The sequence below is a fragment of the Sitophilus oryzae genome, unplaced genomic scaffold (assembly GCF_002938485.1).
Source record: "Sitophilus oryzae breed Bouriz unplaced genomic scaffold, Soryzae_2.0 scaffold_1203_pilon_pilon, whole genome shotgun sequence".
Classification (NCBI taxonomy): domain Eukaryota; kingdom Metazoa; phylum Arthropoda; class Insecta; order Coleoptera; family Curculionidae; genus Sitophilus; species Sitophilus oryzae.
In genome coordinates, this window is record NW_022145842.1 from 503,969 (window position 1) to 523,715 (window position 19,747).

Below are 19,747 nucleotides of genomic sequence, written 5' to 3' on the forward strand. Positions count from 1 at the left end.
TGATCGTCTAATGTTATTCGTGTCTTGTCCTGGCAGGTTAAAAGATGCCCAAATCGCATTTTTAATCATATTTCAATTTTTTCAAATAGAACGAGGGTGGCTCATTAGCATATTTGGGAAACCATTTTTTTTACGAATAATTTGGTACCACACACTTAGTATTTTGAGTCAAATTGTCGGTATGAATCGCATGTTGCAATTTCAAATAAACCATATTCGAAAATGTCAAAAGTTGACATATGATATGTCATTCTATTCAGAGTGTCATTTTCTATCGAATAAAGCAACAAAACACCAAGGAAGTGACAGAAAACAATTGAACGCGTCAATCAATCCTAATTTATGTCATATATTAATATACCAAATATCGTTTTTTTATCTGATAAAATAAAAAATTTATAGGGGGTGAGCGACACTTTTGAGACGCACCCGGTATACAAATACACGGGTTTAAATAAAATATATACGAAAACGTATACGAAAAACGAAAAAACCAAAAAAAGAATACGTAATACGAAAGGTAGACGAAAAAATGTTTATATAATTATTCTAAAAGTGTTAAGAAGTATAATATGTGAAAATTCTAAAAAATAAAAAAGGAAATATTTTGATATCTTCAGAAGGTCTAATTTGTATTATAATTTATTATTGAAGCTAATAGAACTTTTTAGATGAGTTAAATTACGATAGTGAGCATAGTTTTACGCTTAGATTAACAATAAAAAGTTTTACGCACCCATTTTATTAGTGGGGACATAGCTTAGGCTATTTCGGCCATAACGAAATTTTTTTAAAGGTACATAATTATAATTTTAGAAGATGTTCATAAAACATTTAATCACTAGTTGATTAAAAAAGTATACCATTAATATTGCAAATTATATTTCATCCTCTCATAGTACCGTATGATCGAAAAAAAAAAACGGCGTCCAGTTGGCTGGGAAATGAACATCGATGACATTTCCCATATAAAATGACAGCGATCTTCATTCCACAGCCATCGCTGACGCCGTTTTTTCTCGATCATACGGTATATGTCTATTAGTGGAGTGCTTTAAGCCCTTATGGGATACAAACCTCGGAATTCATTTACGGTGAACGAATTTTTATAAATCTTTTTGCATTGTATTGTTAATAAGATATATTATAAGTTTACCCATTTAAATTCGTTGCTTTCACTTTAGTATTTAAATAAACACACAAATACAAATGCAGACATACAAGATGGCTGGTTTGGTATGTGGTTGTATTCCGGAAAAACTCTGTATCAGGATTCCTATTTGAGATTTTCACTCCAAACCTTTTACAAAATATATGTTTAATGGTAGTTCACATTTCAAAAACATTTTACAGATATACAGGGTGAGTCAAATATATATCATTTATTTATTCGAGTTCAGTGAATTTGCTATAAAATTCCGGTTCCAAAAATAGCTTAATACCATAGATGGTCTTTGAATTATGACCACGTCCATGAGGACGTCAATATAGATGTCCAGGAACCTTCGTATGAGAACTTCTAATCGAGACGATCGACTTATTGTAAGTTTATCGCTAAGAAACCGCCGTTTACCAGCTTTTCAAATTGATAATGAATTGCACTTAAGGACCGTACATATTAACTAACGGACTACAAGAAGAATATTAAATGAAGCAAATCTTATGCCAACAAGGCCTACTTGGGAACCAGAACTTACTAGATGTGTTGACTAGGCCCAAAAGCAAAGGCATGATCTTAATGTAAAAATTACGAAAAAATATTAGTGCCATTTTAAAACCGAATATTTCCAACAAAAATAAAGCTAATGAGATGAACCAAAAAATAAACCATCGAGAAATGATGTATCTAGATGATAAAATAATTTTTAAATTTCTTGCTGTTTTAACATATTTCACAGGGTGTTTCAAATTTTCACCAAAATATCAACATTTTGTTTTGCCTCGTATAATTAACAGATGAGGAGTTTCATTTTTAATTTAGAAAAAGATACTAAAAAGTCCAATAATTTGGAAACACACTGTTTAAAAAATCATCAAAATCGGCCCATTAAAATAAAATATATTAATCTTTAAAATATATCAAAGTTTTAAAGTGCCCATTTTTCGTGCCGTGAATGTATTTCAAAAACTATACATTTTAATACTTTTCTAATGAAACAAACCTTTATTTTTTTACTAGAATCCAAAAATCAATTAATATATAGGGTGTTCCATTACAAAAAACTTAACTTTGGGTAACTTTTTTTGGGGACACCCTGTAGAACTCTACATAATTTTAGAAAATGCTTTAAACTGACTTACATAAGCTCACAAAATTTCACTTCAATACAAACTTTTGTTCTCCTTGCAAAAACCGCGTCATATATGACGCGCCACCCTGTATAATTCGATTTCAATCAAAATTTCAATGATTAGAATATAAGCAGAATAGGTATAGCTTATGCATTAGATTTATTTATTTCAATAAATTTACTTAGAAAACGAATTAAAAAAAATAAAATATTAAGAAGTAAATAATTAAGAATTTACTAAAATTACTAAAATAAAAAATTAAAAGCAACGAAAAGAAATGGGTAAACATTTTAGTATTTTATCTATAAAACACAATACAGAAGGTTTCTCATTAATACATTCACAGTAATTGAATTCCGAGGTAAACGTCTCACTTGTTTCGTCGAACTACTTGAATCCTTTCTTGCTATTGATCAAATCGGTGTAAGAAATTATGAAGCTATAAAATGTTGTTTCGGGAGAGTTGAATATCCGGGAAAGTTGAGTTACGCACGCCCTAATTACACTCTTCTTTACGCGTTCACATTTTTTTCGGCAACATTATTGACATTTAAAATTGTCACAACACAAGACGCCTAATTCGAATTCTTTTTCACTTATTTTTTACTACCCGAAACAGCGTTACATCACACAAACCTCGTACCTGAATGTTTTTTAGTCTCAATAACTGCACTAACAAAAAACTAAAATACTAAAATACTATGACAAAACCCCGCGATTTCAATATTATTTTAATGCGATCGACATGCCGGCCGCGTGAACTTGCGCGTTAAGTATATATTAATAATTTCTGATTTCTGCCGTAGAGTGCGCTGCGGTCGGAATTTGTTGAAATCAACTGAGATGCACCAAGCCTTTAGAGGTAAATTTTGTCCAATGAACTTATTTCTATTCAAAAAGTACGCAGCAGTTCTATTTCTACAGAATATTGGGACACCCTGTACTTTTATAATATATGGCATTTTATGACAGCCTGATGGCAGTTATTATTGTCTGTTATTGTCAAGTTCGTCACTGTCGCTTTTTTCAATGTCATCATTTAATCAAAATTTTCAAGTATGAAAAAACCCGAAAATGAAAAACCTAAAAAAGAAGTTTTTGTCACATTAATATTAACAGAATCGACATCAAGTTTACTCAATTTAAATGCGCCTCATTTAGAAAATACCCATCCTGAAAACTCAAAAATATGCGTAATAACTGAAGCTGATTATGCGATATTGAAAGAGCAACAAAAATTAATAAATGAAAGCTCTGTGAATTCGTCTAATAATGACCTTGAATTAGCATCTAATATTGCTCTTTTTTCTACAAGTAACTGTTCATCTAACAGTGAAATGTACGGTAAGATTGTAATAAGTTTACTTTCCTATACCTTTTTGTTGTTAATCTTTTAGATAATGAAATTTTATAATGCCGGGTCCAGACCAAGGCGACAAAAAGGAAACACGATTTTGAAAACAAGACAAACTTGATACAAAAAATGGGGAATTCTGAAAAGACAAACTTGAGACAAATTTATTGTCCACAACGAAGGACAAAAATACAACAAAGTCAAAAGTTTGTTGCGAATGATTTTTATTAACCATGTCTGATTTCACTGATCTACTGTTGGCAGCACACGCCATCCACACTGCGCCGATAACTTGTAAAATATACGAACAAAACATAGACACTTTGACTTTATCGACTCGAGACAGGACATTGAAAAGTTTCCGAGTTTTGAAACAAAACAAAAATGAGACAAAAATGTCGCAGAAATGTATGGGATTTGTGACAATGTTGTAAAACATGAATGTTTCTGTCTTGTCGTTGTTTTATCTGCTTGGTCTGGACCCGGCATAACAAATAAGTACGTTAGCATAACTAGCAATTCATACTGGGGAGGGGGGGGGGACCTGGGGCTGAGCCTAGGGGGGTCCTAGATCTTTTTTTTAAATGAAGAATAATTTAAAAGAAAAACACATTTTTTGAATAAAACTTTTACATGAATTTTCATAGACTTGATTATCAAACCGTGTTGATTCCAAAAACCGTAGATTACTTAAATAACCACAAATTTTCTAAAAAAATAAGAATTAACACATTTTTTGAACACAACAAAATAATATTAACTAAACAAAACTAGAAAACGTCAATTTTAATACATCACAAGCAAATAAAAATTAATACGTAGCCAAGAGTCATAATTCAAGATTTATCTGGGGGGTGCCCAGCAGTACCTAGGGGGGGGGCACCACCGTGCACCCCTGTAGTTACGCCAATGAATAGATATAGGTACGGTAAACTTTATTATTGCTTATAATTTTTTCCTTAGATATTACAGATGATGAAGATACTAAATGCTCATCTGAAACTAAACTGGAAGGACTGTTAAAAAAAACTAAAATTGTGTGTCATCCCTTAGTTACTGCTCGAAGCGTAGCTCATTCCAGCAAAATGGCATTAGAGTGCAACGACTTATATGTATCTCTTTTAGATTCCGAAGTAAGTCGATTTATTTCAAAGTTTTTTTTTTCTTTTTTTAACAAATTTTACAATAATCTTCTAGTCGCAGTTGTCTTCTGAATTTATTTGTCGTATATGCCACGGTGGAGAAAGTATGGCCGATCTTTTAACACCCTGTAGATGTCGAGGAACTGTAGCTCTAGCGCATTTGAGTTGCCTTGAGAGATGGCTGAAAGAGTCTAATCACAGTTCTTGTGAGTTGTGCAAACATCATTTTTCTATAGTGAAAGAACCAAGGTACTTTGTTACATACACATCAAATTGGATGATGGAACTGCATGTATGCTGGATAAAATATACAGGGTGTTCGAAATATGGGTGGTTATATTTCAGGCGGTGATTCACTATCAAAAAATATGGAAAAAAGTTTTTATAAACATGGGACCGAAATTGCATAGTTTTAAAGATAAAGAATGTTAAACTTTAAAAATATTCTTTTTCTAGATGTAAATAACGTTATTTTTGGCATTTGCATTGAACCAATGTTAAATTGAAATTTGTTGTTTAAAACTTTGTCATTAAATATCTTCATAGCTTACTCTAGCTGAAAATTGAAATTTAATTTTTTAATAGGGTCCATAGGTCTCCGAAGAACTGATTATAGTTTTTCCCTAAATCAGGATAATAGGCATATGATGTAAGATAAAAAATAAGTACTTATTTAAGACCCGAAATAAAGACCCGTTTTTTACTTTAAAGAATATAAACATTACAAAAAGCCAATGGCCTAAATGTCTTTCGCAATTATTTTCGAAAAGTGTTCCCTAGGACGCCACTGGACTTAATAATTTTAATTTAATCAGACCTAAATTAGGTCCTTATTACTAGAAATCGCGGACTATAGGGTATTTAAGATAATTATAAAAAAAAACTATCCATTCCATACATATATAAAAGCTCATAAGGTTTTGTTATTTTTTTTTTGTTACATCCATCCCGCCGAAACCGCTTCACCAATCTTGATTATTCTTTTTTTAAATGAAAGATATATATGTCTAGATTTGTTATGAAGTATTTTTATATCGTTTAATCGCCATTTCTTTGTGTAAAACGAATAAATATTCAAACATACCTGAAAAACACCTACACACAAAACCTCCAGAAATAAATATTTGTCATTGTCAGTGGTGTGTCAGTTAGATTAGGTATATATCAAGATTTTAGCTATTTTAGGGCTCAGTTCATAACTCCAGCTTTAGATACATAAATATTAGCACAAAGGTTCGTTTAAATGACATTAGTGATTAGTGAACTATGTTAGTGAATTAGCTAGGTAAAGCGATTTTAGGAAATTCATCCTCTTGTTTGTTTTTAAAGTTTAACATGCTGCATTAGGGTCTCCAAACCTGTATTCCAGGAAATCGAAAAATGTAAATGCCTGATCTAAATTGACTACACTTTATTAATTGTTTCAAGATCATATTTTATTTATACTAAGCGCGCAGAACCTCAATATCTATCTTATATTTCCGTCTTTGAGATATTTTTTTTGCAACAAGAAAAATATATTTTTTTTTGACTTACTAAATATGAATGTTTCTTTGTTTTGTCTATTTTAAATTTTAAAAAAGCTCTTTTCTTATTTTCTTTTTAGAATACCGCGTGCGTCTCAAAAGTGGCTCACCCCTATAACTTTTTTATTTTTTCAGATAAAAAAACGAGATTTGGTATGTTAGTATATGACATAAATTAGGATTGATTGACGTATTCAGTTGTTTTCGGCCACTTCCTGTTTCACCGGAAATGACTACAACTTTTGATTTTTAAATGGCACACTCTGTATTTTTTTGCTTTATTCGATAGAAAATGACATTCTGAATAGAATGACGTATCATATGTCAACTTTTGACATTTTCGCTTAATAAAAAATCGTATTTTAAATTTCAATCTAGAGGGTCATGGCTATGTTAAAAACACTAATTCTTAATCACGCTTAAAGAACCTTGGAAAAATAGATTGGATCGGCTAATGTTTTTAGTGTCTTGTCTTGGTCAGTTAGAAAATTCTCAAATCGTATTTTTTAATCATATCTCAATTTTTTCAAATGGAACGAGGGTGGCTCATTAGCACATTTGGAAAAAGCATTACTTACGAATAATTTGATACCACACACTTGGTATTTCGAGTCAAATTTTCGTTACGGACCGCAAGATAATTTCAAATAAACCATATGCGCAAATGTCAAAAGTTGACATATGATATGTCATTCTATTCAGAGTGTATGTTCTATCGAATAAAATAAAAAAATACCGAAGGTGCCATTTAAAAATTAAAAGTTGTTGTCACTTCCGGTGAAACAGGAAGTGACCGAAAACAATTGAATACGTCAATCAATCCTAATTTATGTCATATACTAACATACCAAATCTAGTTTTTTAAACTGAAAAAATAAAAAAGTTATAAGGGTGAGCCACTTTTGAGACGCACCCGGTATATAGTAGCTGCCTTTTTATAAAGTATTTCGTAAGATTAAATTTATCATTCTGAGAGTCAATCCCGGGATTATAGGCTTCTCCCGAAACAACATTTTATAGCTTCGCAGCTTCTCACACCGAGTTGATCAAAAGCAAAAATGAATTCAAGCTGTTCGATTGCGATTCATTGCATAATTAATCAACAAATTAAATAGACATATACTAAAAAAATGGATAAAATATAATTTGCAATATTAATGTTATACTCTTTTTTTTAATCAAGTAGTGCTTAAATTGTTTATGAGTATCATCAAAATAAAAACACTAAATCATCACAATACACCAAAACACTTTTACTTTTACACTGCTTTCAGTGTAAAAGTAAAAGTGTTTTGGTGTATTATGGTGATTTAGTGTTTTTATTTTGCTGTGTAACACCAAAGGTTCCAACCCTCAACTGTAATATGAGTATCATCTAAAATTATAATTATGTACCTTCAAAAAATATCGTTATAGCCGAAAATAGCCCAAGTTATGTCCCCACTAACAAAACGGGTGCGTAAAACTATGTTCGTTACCCTAGTTTAACTCATCTAAAAAGATTTTTATTAGCTTCAATAATAAATTATAATACAAGTTAGACCTTCTTTTTTTAGAATTTTTACAAATTATACTTCCTAACACTTTTAGAATAATTATATATATTTTTTCGTGTACTAACTATTTAAACCCGTGTATTTGTATATGCCGATTGTTTTAGACATTCTCCGATGGTGGCAGCACCGGCGGAGAATTCACCACGCCTGTAGGGTCTCGGGATTTCAAAACGGGATCCCGATCTCGAAAATTGGAAACCCTATGCTGCATGTATCAGTAAAACTATGCTTTTTCGGACCCATGTTTATAGCCGGAGAGCTGGCGACATATTTAGAGAACATATTTTAGGCAAGTTAAAATAACAAAAAAATTAACTTTAATAACTTGTGAACCCTGAAGTCTGGCTAGGGGGTTAAGGGTATTTCGCTACTGCGCAACCCATAACATTTGCAGAAAAATAAATCCAAAAAACATTCTTTAGGCAACTTGGAATTTGTTTATTCTTAAATTTTAGCACCTATTTAAGTATGCCAGACTTTTTTTCGGGTTTAAAGTGTAACCCGACCATTCCAAATATGTTTAATTATTATACCTGGAAAACATACTTTAGGCATTCTAAAATTTTTACAGCGTGTTTATTAGATGATATTAAAAATATGTATTAATTGCCAGACGAATTCAAAGGGATTTAATACTTGCCAGACGCGAATAAAGATTTTAAATGAGCGCGACAAAAAAGTCTTATGAGTATCTATAAGCGCGAGAAAGATAGTTTATTGAGACCCGTCGGCAGCCGATGATGAACCGATGCGGCTGACGTAACCGTATTTTGGAGTACTTAAAATTTTCATAAAAACAATTTTTTTTCGGTTTCATTTCAATTATTTGCAGGCTTTTAATTCAGAGATTATTTTGTTGGAATTAAGTTACCATGTACAGGGTGTCCCATTTTGGTTGAAATCATACGGTATCTCCGTTATTAGTGAAGATAGAAGGGTGCGGTTTGCACAAACCTGTCTCACTTTTTTGTCAAACGGAAGATGCTGTAAACAAAATTTTTATAGCCCTCTTCGTTTCCGAGCTACAGGGTCTTTTTGAAAGTTTTGCAATTTGGGACACCTCCTGTATCTCTGATATTGTTAAAGCTATCGAGAAGGTGAAAAATGTTTATTGTAGAACTTTTTATGTAGAATACAGTGGCGTAGTCTGTTTTTCTACCAAAAAAATATTTTTGAAAATATGAACTAAAGTTATGTTTTTTTAAATGGAACACCCTATATATTTATAAATCATATGATCTGTCTTGCCATAAGCTTCTCAAAAATATATATCACTCTATATTTATTTTCACTATTTACTGCAATATTTAAAAGTTTTTATTAAAACATCATATTTATTAGTAGGCCATGATTGATAATAAAAGAAACTAAAGAATTATTAAAAGTATACTGCTATCTTCTCTTTGTTTTATTTTGGGAGCCGCTAATAAATTCTTTATATATTAGGGAAACTTAACTCCCTACCGCTATTTGTAAATCTTGGAATACGTGTATACGTACGACTAATCTATCGTATCGGAAATTTTAGATATTCCTTTAGCTAATTTACGTGAAATATACTTTCAGCAAGATGGGGAACATTCCCCCTCATAACTATGGAAATATTAGAATACTGTTAAATTATTATTTTTCAAATCAATGAATTGGAACCAATGAACGCATATTGATAGCCTCCTCGATTCCTAGATTTCGCCGTTCTCGATTTCTGATTTTGGGAATTTTTGAAATACGAAATATATCGTAGGCACTACAACAATGTCGAACACCTGAAAAATGCTTTAATAATTCAAGATTTAGATATTTGCAAACCCATCCCGTTATAAAAAAAAGAAAAATAGTTTCAGTGGTAACAGTTATTTCAAAAGTAAAATATATCAATCCCAAATAAATTTTAATATGTGTATGACTATTTTAGTAAATACCATTTTGATTTGTTATTTATCACGGCCTACTAATCAGAAAATGATATATTTTAAATATTGCAGTAAATAGTGAAAATAAATATAGAGTGATATACATTTTTGAGAAGCTCATAGCAAGACAGATCATATGATTTATAAATATACAGGGTGTTCTATTTGAAAATACATAACTTTAGTTCATATTTTCAAAAATATTTTTTGGTAGAAAACAGACTACGCCACTGTATTCTACGTAAAAAGTTCTACAATAAGCAGTTTTCGCCTTCTCGATACCTTTAACAATAACAGAGATACAGGGTGTTCCAAATTGCAAAATTTTCGAAAAGACCCTGTAGCTCAGAAATGAAGAGGGCTATGAAAATTTTGTTTGCAGCATCTTCCGTTTGACGAAAAAGTGGGACAGGTTTGTGCAAACCGCACCCTTCTATCTTCACTAATAACGGAGATACCGCTGGAACCCTATGATTTCAACCAAAATGGGACACACTGTACAAATATGTATTTATAAATTAAATATTGACGTGCATAGTGTAAATAGTTTAGAATAATTACTGCAAATAAATATTTTAGTAACTACTAATTTCGCTACTAACTACTAAATCACAATGGATAAAAAACATTTAAGTTGTGTAGTTTGTAAAAAAGTTACTAGTGACAAAGTTATTATTTTTGATGAAGGCAGACTACAAAAATGCAAAGAATTTTTAAAAGTGCGCCAACAACATGGTTTAAAATTTAAAGAAGTGGTTTTACCAGAAAACGCAGTCCCGACAAAAGGGTACCATGTACAGTGCTAAAAAAATAAGTATTCTGGAATTTTATTAAAGTACCATTGTTAATCTTTCTAAATAGATTCAAAAGTAAGTAAAAGTGCTTTACTTTTATGCTTAGGCGTTAAAATGACTTTTTTATATTGTCAATCAGAGGCCCGATTCTGTAAACATTTCTCCTGTCTAGTGACTCATCATTCGTATACAAATAGCATAGGCTAGACAAGAAATTTCTTGCTACGGAGCTTACAGAATCCCACTGCAGGTCGCAAAAATTAATAATAATATAATATGTCTCACAAAAGTATAATAATAATTATACTTTTGTGACGTTTGAAAAAAATATATTTTTTATATTATGCTAATTTTTAAATAATTATTCGTCTTTTTATTCTTTCAGATACAAAATACTTAAATTAAAAAGTCTTCTTATTGAAAGGATTTCAATCATACATTTTTATTAGAAAATGTTTCTTTTTATTTATTCAATATTACGTCAGCCGCATCGGCTGCCGACGGATCTCAATAAACTAATCTTTCTCGCGCTTATAGATGCTCAGAAGACTTTCTTATCGCGCTCATTTAAAATCTTTATTCGCGTCTGGCAAGTATTAAATCCCATTGAATTCGTCTGGCAATTAACACATATTTTTTAATATCATCTAATAAACACGCTGTAAAAATTTTAGAATGCCTAAAGTATGTTTTCCAGTTATAATAATTAAACATATTTGGAACGGTCGGGTTACACTTTAAACCCGAAAAAAAAGTCTGCCATACTTATTTCTAGGTTAAATAGATCCTAAAATTTAAGAATAAACAAATTTCAAGTCGCCTAAAGAATGTTTTTTGAATATATTTTTTTGCAAATGTTATGGGTTGCGCGCAGTAGCGAAATACCCCCAACCCCCCAGCCAGACTTAGGATTCTGGGTTCACCAGTTAATAAACTATACATTTTTAGTTATTCTAGCTTGCCTAAAATATGTTCTCTAAATATATCGTCAGTTCATAGGCTATTAGAGGAACTTTCTTCCAAATTTGTTGATGGGGAATCACACCCTTATACGTAGAAAACGTTCCCAACGTATTGGGGGTGAATTTTTCGAACACTTTGTAATTAATTTACTGTTAGTAAATTGCTAAAATATAATAGTTCAACAGTGTGATTTTTTATTCTAGATATAGCGTCCCTTGGTCAATATTGGTATTTTTAAGACACCCAGGTTCTCATCTGAGAGAAATCTTGCTAGACTTGATTGCATTTGCCTTCTACACTCCAACGGCAGTGGCATCGACTTATATTCTCATGCTAACCTGCGAATCGCTAATTAAAAACAATATTGTAACGACCGGATCGTTTCCTTCTCATATCATAGCATTTTCGGCTGTACTTGGTAAATGACTATATTATATTTTAGCAAAGTTATAAGTTTTCTCTTAGTTTCATATTCTCACATAGGTATGGCTACAATAGATTTCACTTATACGTCCTGGCTCATTATGAATATTCAGAAGCATGTAGAAGCGTGGAGGGAATGGTATGCGTTGAACTCCAGGCTTCGCGTGGTTTTGCCGAAAATTAAAATGAAACCGCACAAAAACCGAAGGAAAAAGTAATGAATATATATATATAAGAAAAAAAATAACAGATTAAACAGTTGGTGTAACTATCTTTTAAATAAAAAAGCAATATCTAAAAACTATATTTTATTATTAGTGGCGTTTCACATGGAGCACAGTGGACCGGATTAGCACAAACATTGAGAACAAAATTATTTTTATTTTTTTTATAATTTAACTGCCATAAATACTTAAAATAATAATCTAATTGTTATTACCTTATTGAAATTTTGTGACATAATATCCTGATTCGTTAATATTTTGGTACAAAGGTAACTTGTCATCAATTTAGATTTTTTGATGTATCGTCAATATTTTATACTATTATAAAATAATAGTCCGGTCAAATTAGCCAAAAAAATAAGAGTAAAGGTACATAAATTTACAACAAGCTGAAAATGCGTGTAATTGTTTAAAAAACATATAAAAAAAATAACGTTTGAAAAATCCCGAATCATTCCGGTGCCTGGAAAAAAAAATTATGCGAGATTAAAGGTCAAAATATCTCGAAAAAAAATTGTTTTTTTCTCGATTTTCAACAAAAAAGTAAGTTTTATCATAAAATTACTTCCGACAAAAATTATAAATCATAAAATTCTCTATAAAAATGTATCAATCATTTTTCCCCTTAGAGCTACTGTTTCTCAGATATAAATAAATATGCACATGTTTTCACGCCCCCTATGAGTGTAATTTTTTTAGCGCGCGTTTCCTTTTACGTTGTTTCCCCAGTAGGCCTATTTCACATGTCTATTGTAATTCTGGTTAATTGAAAACTATTGCAGAATAAAAGATATTAGTAAGGATTGGAATCGCTTTTATACGATGGAAATAAAAAAAATAGAAATTTACTAGTCTGATTCATAATCTTCAAATACTTCTTCTTGTTCTTCTTGATCGTCTTCTTCTTCTTGATTTTTGTCTTGTTCGTTTTCTTCATCCTGGATGTCAGTAAATTGCGTCAATAGTGATGCATCGCATGTTTCTTCGTTGGTATTTGATATCAAACGAATCCTCTACTATTGGTGATTCAACATTAGAACATGACCGGCCTTGACAATTTGTATATACCAGAGAACAAAACAGTCCAACAGCCAGGTTAGTATATTTATATTAGACCTAAAATAGCCGAATAGAAGAAAAAATTTATAAAGTTTTGATATGTTGAGATTACACGCACCAAAAGGAGACTTTTCAAAATCAAAGTGTGAGCTTCACCCCAAAAAACCACCCCCAATACGCCCTTCGATGGTTTTTCGCTTTTTTCTCAGAACCCGTTGGTCCCACAAAAAATCTTATACTTACCAAAAATATTCCTTATAAAGCTACAAAAAAGGTTCTATTCATTATTTATATTTATCCAATGCATTTCGAGCAATAACCGTTTGAAAATGGAGTAAAAAAAAATACAGGTCGCCTTTCAAATTATGTAGAGTCTCCCAAGGAATTTTAACGTGCTAAATATACACGCAGCAGATATAATACTGTATAATATAAACAAAAACATTGCCTATTCCACTAAACTAACATTCATACTTTCATCTACATATTGTCATCGTCTAGTCATAGAATGCTCAGTATCAGGCCAGTCAACTGAGAGTTATACGACCTTGAACGATCTGTTTTTGGGGTAGTAATTTCGGGGCGCTAGATGGCGTATTTTTATTTTAATTTTCTAGTTGCCTAACAATTGCGTGCCAAAATTGTTTCAGTTGCCTAAATAGGCTTATTAATTATGTTCTGTCATTGTTCTATGTTAAAATCAGTTTTCGTTTCCAGCTTCCTCCTTCCTCTCTTCAGCTGTTTTTGCAATTGAACGGAGATGTTTCGCTGTTTCTGGTTGTTTGGCTGTGTTTTTTGCAATCTTCATTTTAAAATCGTGATTTTGTATTTTGAATTTTTTTGAACTTTGTTTTGTGTTTGATTTTTAAGATCTCTATTAAAGGTAAGGTTTGGGTTAAAGGTCTTTGATTTATTTAACAATTTTATTTAATAACTGAGAAAGTGAGGTGAGGTAAACTCCATAAAAAATAATAAACTAGAAAGAAGTGTCAACTCTGTGTTAAATCGTGGAAACACGATAGCCGCCACCGAAAGCCTTCGTTGTCGTCTGGAGAAACCAATTTTCAATTCGACCGGTTGACATGATGGCTTCGTTTCTTTATTTCCGTTTCCGGTTATTCAATGGCGGGCACCTCTTTCGCTTAAATGTATTTTGTACTCTTTCTTATCATAAATAAACAAAATAAAATTTATTCAAAACATATTTATTTGAATGTGAGACAACGTGACTAAATAAATATAAAAAAAATAAAAGAATTGAATGATTTCTATATCAATTACATTAATATAATAGTATGCAGTTTATAATTATATGCAGTTTTAACGTAAATTAGTAAGGTATAAGCATGACTTACAGTAATTTTAAATAAATACACGTATTCACAGCCTCCAGAAACAGAAACGGGGGCAGGAACATGAAAAACGGCAGCCTTATACCATTACAAAACCAAACCTGAAACAGAAAAAACACATTTTTATACTAAAATTAACAATGTAAAAAATATCAATATACTACCTAAAAAGCTCCATTATTCCCAAAGAGTGAATGAATCCAAAGAAGCAAAAAGAGAGACTTTTAATCGGATAACAATCAGATTGTATCAGACAGATTTATTGTATTATTGGACAATAAATTGCACATACTGAGATAACTAATATTGGCTATAGTTAAAATGATCTTACCTGTTGTAAATTGTTTCCATTTTCAATAAAATCGCCGATCATAAACATATAACAAAATTTTCTTGCATCTAAAAAACATGGAAATAGTGTTTATTTACTACTCATTTTTAATATACATGGGACATACCTAGTACTGCAGAAACGTCTTTTATCCAGGGATTTTTCATGTAATATATATTTTATATGCTTTATTACCTTTATATTTATAAATTTCAGGCGAAATATCAAATTGAATTTACAAAAACAAAACGGGGAGAATTAAAATGGCGTCGAAATTTGTTCGATTTGTTCTAGAACAAATCTGTCAATTCTAAACTGTGAAGTTAGATTAATAGTTAGACAGAAACATTGTTGTCCTTGCTCCAGGCGGGCTATACTTGTCGTCAGAGATGACACAGGAATGACACTAATGACTGTTTCCACTTTCCTATTTCACTGTCACCCCTGGAGGTAACCTAACCAAGTCCAAATGTTCGTGAATTTTATTTAACAATGTAATATTTACAACGCCATATTTTTACAAAAAAAATTGATCAACTCCATATTTTTGATTACAACCCACAATGTGATATTACACACCTGTTCAAGTCCATATGTAAAAATACAATGCAAATAAAACATTGTTTTAATGGACGTCACTTTCTCTTTTTATTCCAACGATATTTGTTGTTCTTAAATCTGGTACTATAATAAATATTATATTTTTAATCTGTTAAGTTTCATTTGTTTGTAAAATGTTTATGGTATAATTTCTGTAAATTAAAATAAATTATTGTAGGTTTTTATGCACATAAATGATATAAGCAAAACCATCAATTTTACAATAGTTTAACCTTGGTTTAACCTTTTATATATAAATCCTTGTTTTTACCATTTGACTTGTTTGGTTAACGTTTGGGACCAATCAGATGACTACACATTATTTTGTAGAAATCTGATTGGCTCTAACTGGCGAACAAGTCAATACGTCTTGCTTAAAAATAAATTGGATCTATTTAAATTTGCCGCCACATTTGTTACTTTCCTGGGTGGCTAGATGGCGCCACTTCTACAAATTTGAAACCGTTTTCAAACTAAAATTGCATGGGAGCATGTTCTTCTTTAGTGTGTTCTGTGCTCAGTATTCGAACAACTTTGCCCACGACAGGTTCCGCATTACGTTGTACATATTTCATGCCGGCTTTTTAATGTAACTGCATCCTTTACACAATCTTGTTTGCAGTTGCACGTTATTAATGACATAATTGAAGCAGGGGCGGGCGATTCTGTCGTGTATAAAGGTGACAGGGTGTTGTTGATTTTCTTCCAGCCCCACTGGTCGGGTTTTATAGGTTGTTCTTGCCATATTTGTACTTGAAGATATGTTCTCCGGGAATGTTGCCTAGCTGCAGTAGATGTGGGAGGCAATTTTGATAAAAGTACCGTGCTGTTTGCTTGACCAACTAACTTCCAATAAGTTAGTTAACAAGCGTATCTTAGTTTCAACAAGCGTATCTTTGCTCACTTCAGATGATTGAAGTTTGTATAGTTTCAGTATAAACGTCTCTCCAGCTTTTTCAATTTCTTCAGGTGTTGACTTTGCGTTGTTAAAAATATCGACGATACTATCAAGGTCTTTTTCTTTATTAAATATTTGTACGTGTGTTCCTTTTCCAAAAAATCCTAATATTGTGTCACACCCGCTAATAGCGTGAATAAATAAAATTGATTTTTTTAAATCACGTATAATACTGGATGATTGCAAGTCTCTCGAACTATACCTACATTCGTTGTTTCACATTACCTATGGCTTCTTTCAGAAAAAGAATGTATTTTTCATCGGGGGAAAGTGCTGCTAATAGAACAAGATTGACATCTTGTCCAACGACTAGAACTTGTTCATTTTTCTCAGATATTTGGATGGCAGTACGAATAATTTGAATATCAGCAAACAAGATTGTGTAAAATGATGCAGTTGCATTAAAGCCGGCATGAAATGTACTACAAGTATGTGCGGAACCTGTCGTGGGCAAAGTTGTTCGAATACTGAGAACATTCTAGAAACTATAGACGATGACAATATGTAGATGAAAGTATGAACGTTAGTTTAGTGGAACAGTCAATGTTTTTGTTTATATTATACAGTATTAATATCTGTTGCGTGTATATTTAACACGTGAAAATACCTTGGGAGACTATAATTTGAAAGGCGACCTGTTTTTTTTGTACTCCCATTTTATTGCTCGAAATACATTGGATAAATATAAATAATGAATAGAACCTTTTTTGTAGAAAATTTTATAAGGAATATTTTTGACAAGAATAAAATTTTCTGTGCGCCTAATGGTTTTCGAGAAAAACGAGAAAAACCACCGCAGTGCGTATTGGGGGTGGTTTTTGGGAGTGAAGCTCACACTTTACAGTTCGGAACTCTTTTGATATTAAAAAGTCTCCTTTTAGTGCGTATAACGACCTCAACATATCAAAACTTTATATATTTTTTTTTTCGAAATATGCTAATATCAATGTACTAGAATTACTGTCGTATTTGATGGTTACGAAGATTACACGAGAAATATTAAGGCTGCAGAACAACGTCGTCGAACAACTACAAACAAATCTCGGCTCATTTCAATGCTAAAAGATAAGTTTACTGCTAAAAATATATAGGTTAAACAGGCTAATAACGATGCGGACGTACTGATTGTTCAAACAGCTAGAGAGCAATTTAATTATTGTTGTTGGTGAAGATTATTATTAGGTAGATTTACTCGTACTACTCACTGCTCGAACCCCAGCTGAAAAAACTATTTTCTTCTTAAAACCAGGGAAAGCTCAACATCAAACCGAAATATTTTCATCAAAAAGTTTATCTACTTTTGCAAAGAGTCAAAATCATGTACTATTTTTACACGCAATAACAACTGGCTGTGATACGACGCACGAAATATGGCTTCGAACATATGGCTCTAGAGGACAAAAATGCAAAACTTCTCTTTTATTGTAGGCAATTTATTTAAACTAGGTTTATTTGACACAAATGATGAGTACTCTCATTGTACTAAATGATGATGTTCTTAGTCCCACACTTATAAAAAAAATCTTATAAATAATAAAAATGTTGGAGCTGTGTTCCATCTAAGGAAATAATAATTTATAGTATGAAAACGGTGTAAGTATTAAATAAATCCCTGTGATAAAAAAGAATTTAAATAACATTAGAACATGATTCCTACAATATAAGCCTAATATAAGCTTAATGAAAAAGAAACATTAATGTTATATTTAATTAAAAAAAACTCAAGATACTATAAATTTACTTTAGGACAAAAAAATACATAGATCGTAACTACTCTGATTCAGAAGAATCACTGCTGACAGAATCTTTCAAATTTATACACACACCGGAAAAATCTAGGGATATCATTTTATTAAAGTTAAAAATAAATGTTTTGAATAAACAACCACATATTTGTAGGCCGATTGTTTCTACTTCGATTGAAACGAAGTAGTCACACTAGTTATTTCTAAATTTGGGATATTTGCAGAAGTGTTTGTGCATTTTTTGTCAAATGTATAAAAAGCACCTAGCATCAATTGTTCGAATTTAACCTGTACTGGCTATGTTTTTATGATAACTGGCCAGAATTCATTCAAATAACTCTTAACTCTTAAACGACATTATGGAGCGTAGACATCTTAACAGAGACGAAATGCTAAGGGCCATGGGTGTGCTCGAAGCTGGAATGCGCCAAATCGACGTAGCTAGAGCATTAAATGCAACGCAGAGTGTAATATCGCGATTAAGTGCACGCTACCGTGAAAATGGTGATGTTGCTGAAAGGCACACAGGGCGACATCGCATTACTACCCCTCAGCAAGATCATTTTTTTACAATTAAATGCTCGACGCCGACCGACTCTTACAGCACCAGAGCTTAGTTTAATTCTCCAGGAAACACATAATGTAACCGTTAGTCCTGACACTGTTCGCAATAGATTAAGAGAGGTCAACTTAAGAATCAGACGTCCCGGGAGAGATCAACCCTTAACAAGAGGAAATCGAGAGGTACGATATTTGTGGGCTCAAGATCATGTTCAGTGGTCGAATGAACAATGGGCCAATGTTCTCTTCACGGATGAGTCACGCTTTGGAATTCATCCGGATTCGAGAAGGCTTAGGGTATGGAGAGAACCAGGAAATCTTATTCGGTTGGATCATGTTCAGGAAGTACAACCTTATCAAGGTGGAACAGTTATGGTCTGGGGAGGAGTCCAGTTAGGCCGAAAAACCGATCTCGTTTTTCTTGAAAGGTTTCTAACAGGAACCACATATCGTGATTTAATTCTAGAGCCTGTCGTGTTACCATATGCCAATGATTTTGGGAGAAACTTCATTCTCATGCATGACAATGCACGGCCTCATACAGCCAGAGTGGTAAATGTGTTTATCAATGCTCATCAATTAAACATCTTACCCTGGCCGGCACAATCTCCTGACCTCAACTCCATCGAGCACGTATGGGACGCGGTCCAAAGAAGAATTTTGAGAATAGGTATGCCTCATGAAACTCGTAGGGATCTGGTTCGGGCCGTGAATGCAGCGTGGCAGGCTGTACCTCAAGAAGAGATCGACAACCTGATCAGGAGCATGGAGAGACGATGTAGGGCTGTAATGAACAGTAGAGGAGGCCATACCCTTTATTAAGTAAAAATGGTTTTATCTTTTTTTTTAATTCACAGTTTAGAATAAAAAAAAATGTGTGTATTTTTTTGAGTTCAATAAAAATCAAGGTAAATTTGAAAAATTCGGTAAATTTTGCATTTTTATTTCCAATAC

General features: G+C 32.1%; 1 protein-coding gene across 2 annotated transcripts; it reads left to right on the forward strand.

Annotated features, from left to right (window-relative positions):
* Positions 1 to 3,299: 3,299 nt before the first annotated feature.
* On the forward strand, positions 3,300 to 12,258 carry LOC115891932 (E3 ubiquitin-protein ligase MARCH3-like). 2 transcript variants are annotated; one of them, XM_030912542.1, is made up of 5 exons: positions 3,300 to 3,636; positions 4,610 to 4,779; positions 4,844 to 5,037; positions 11,744 to 11,958; positions 12,006 to 12,258. In XM_030912542.1, exons 1-5 carry the CDS (start codon positions 3,351 to 3,353, stop codon positions 12,179 to 12,181), a joined length of 1,041 nt encoding a protein of 346 aa, XP_030768402.1. In that variant the 5' UTR covers positions 3,300 to 3,350; the 3' UTR covers positions 12,182 to 12,258. The 2 variants fall into 2 exon arrangements, with proteins under 2 accessions (XP_030768402.1, XP_030768403.1); XM_030912543.1 differs by having other exon boundaries at positions 12,024 to 12,258.
* The last annotated feature ends 7,489 nt before the right edge of the window (positions 12,259 to 19,747 follow it).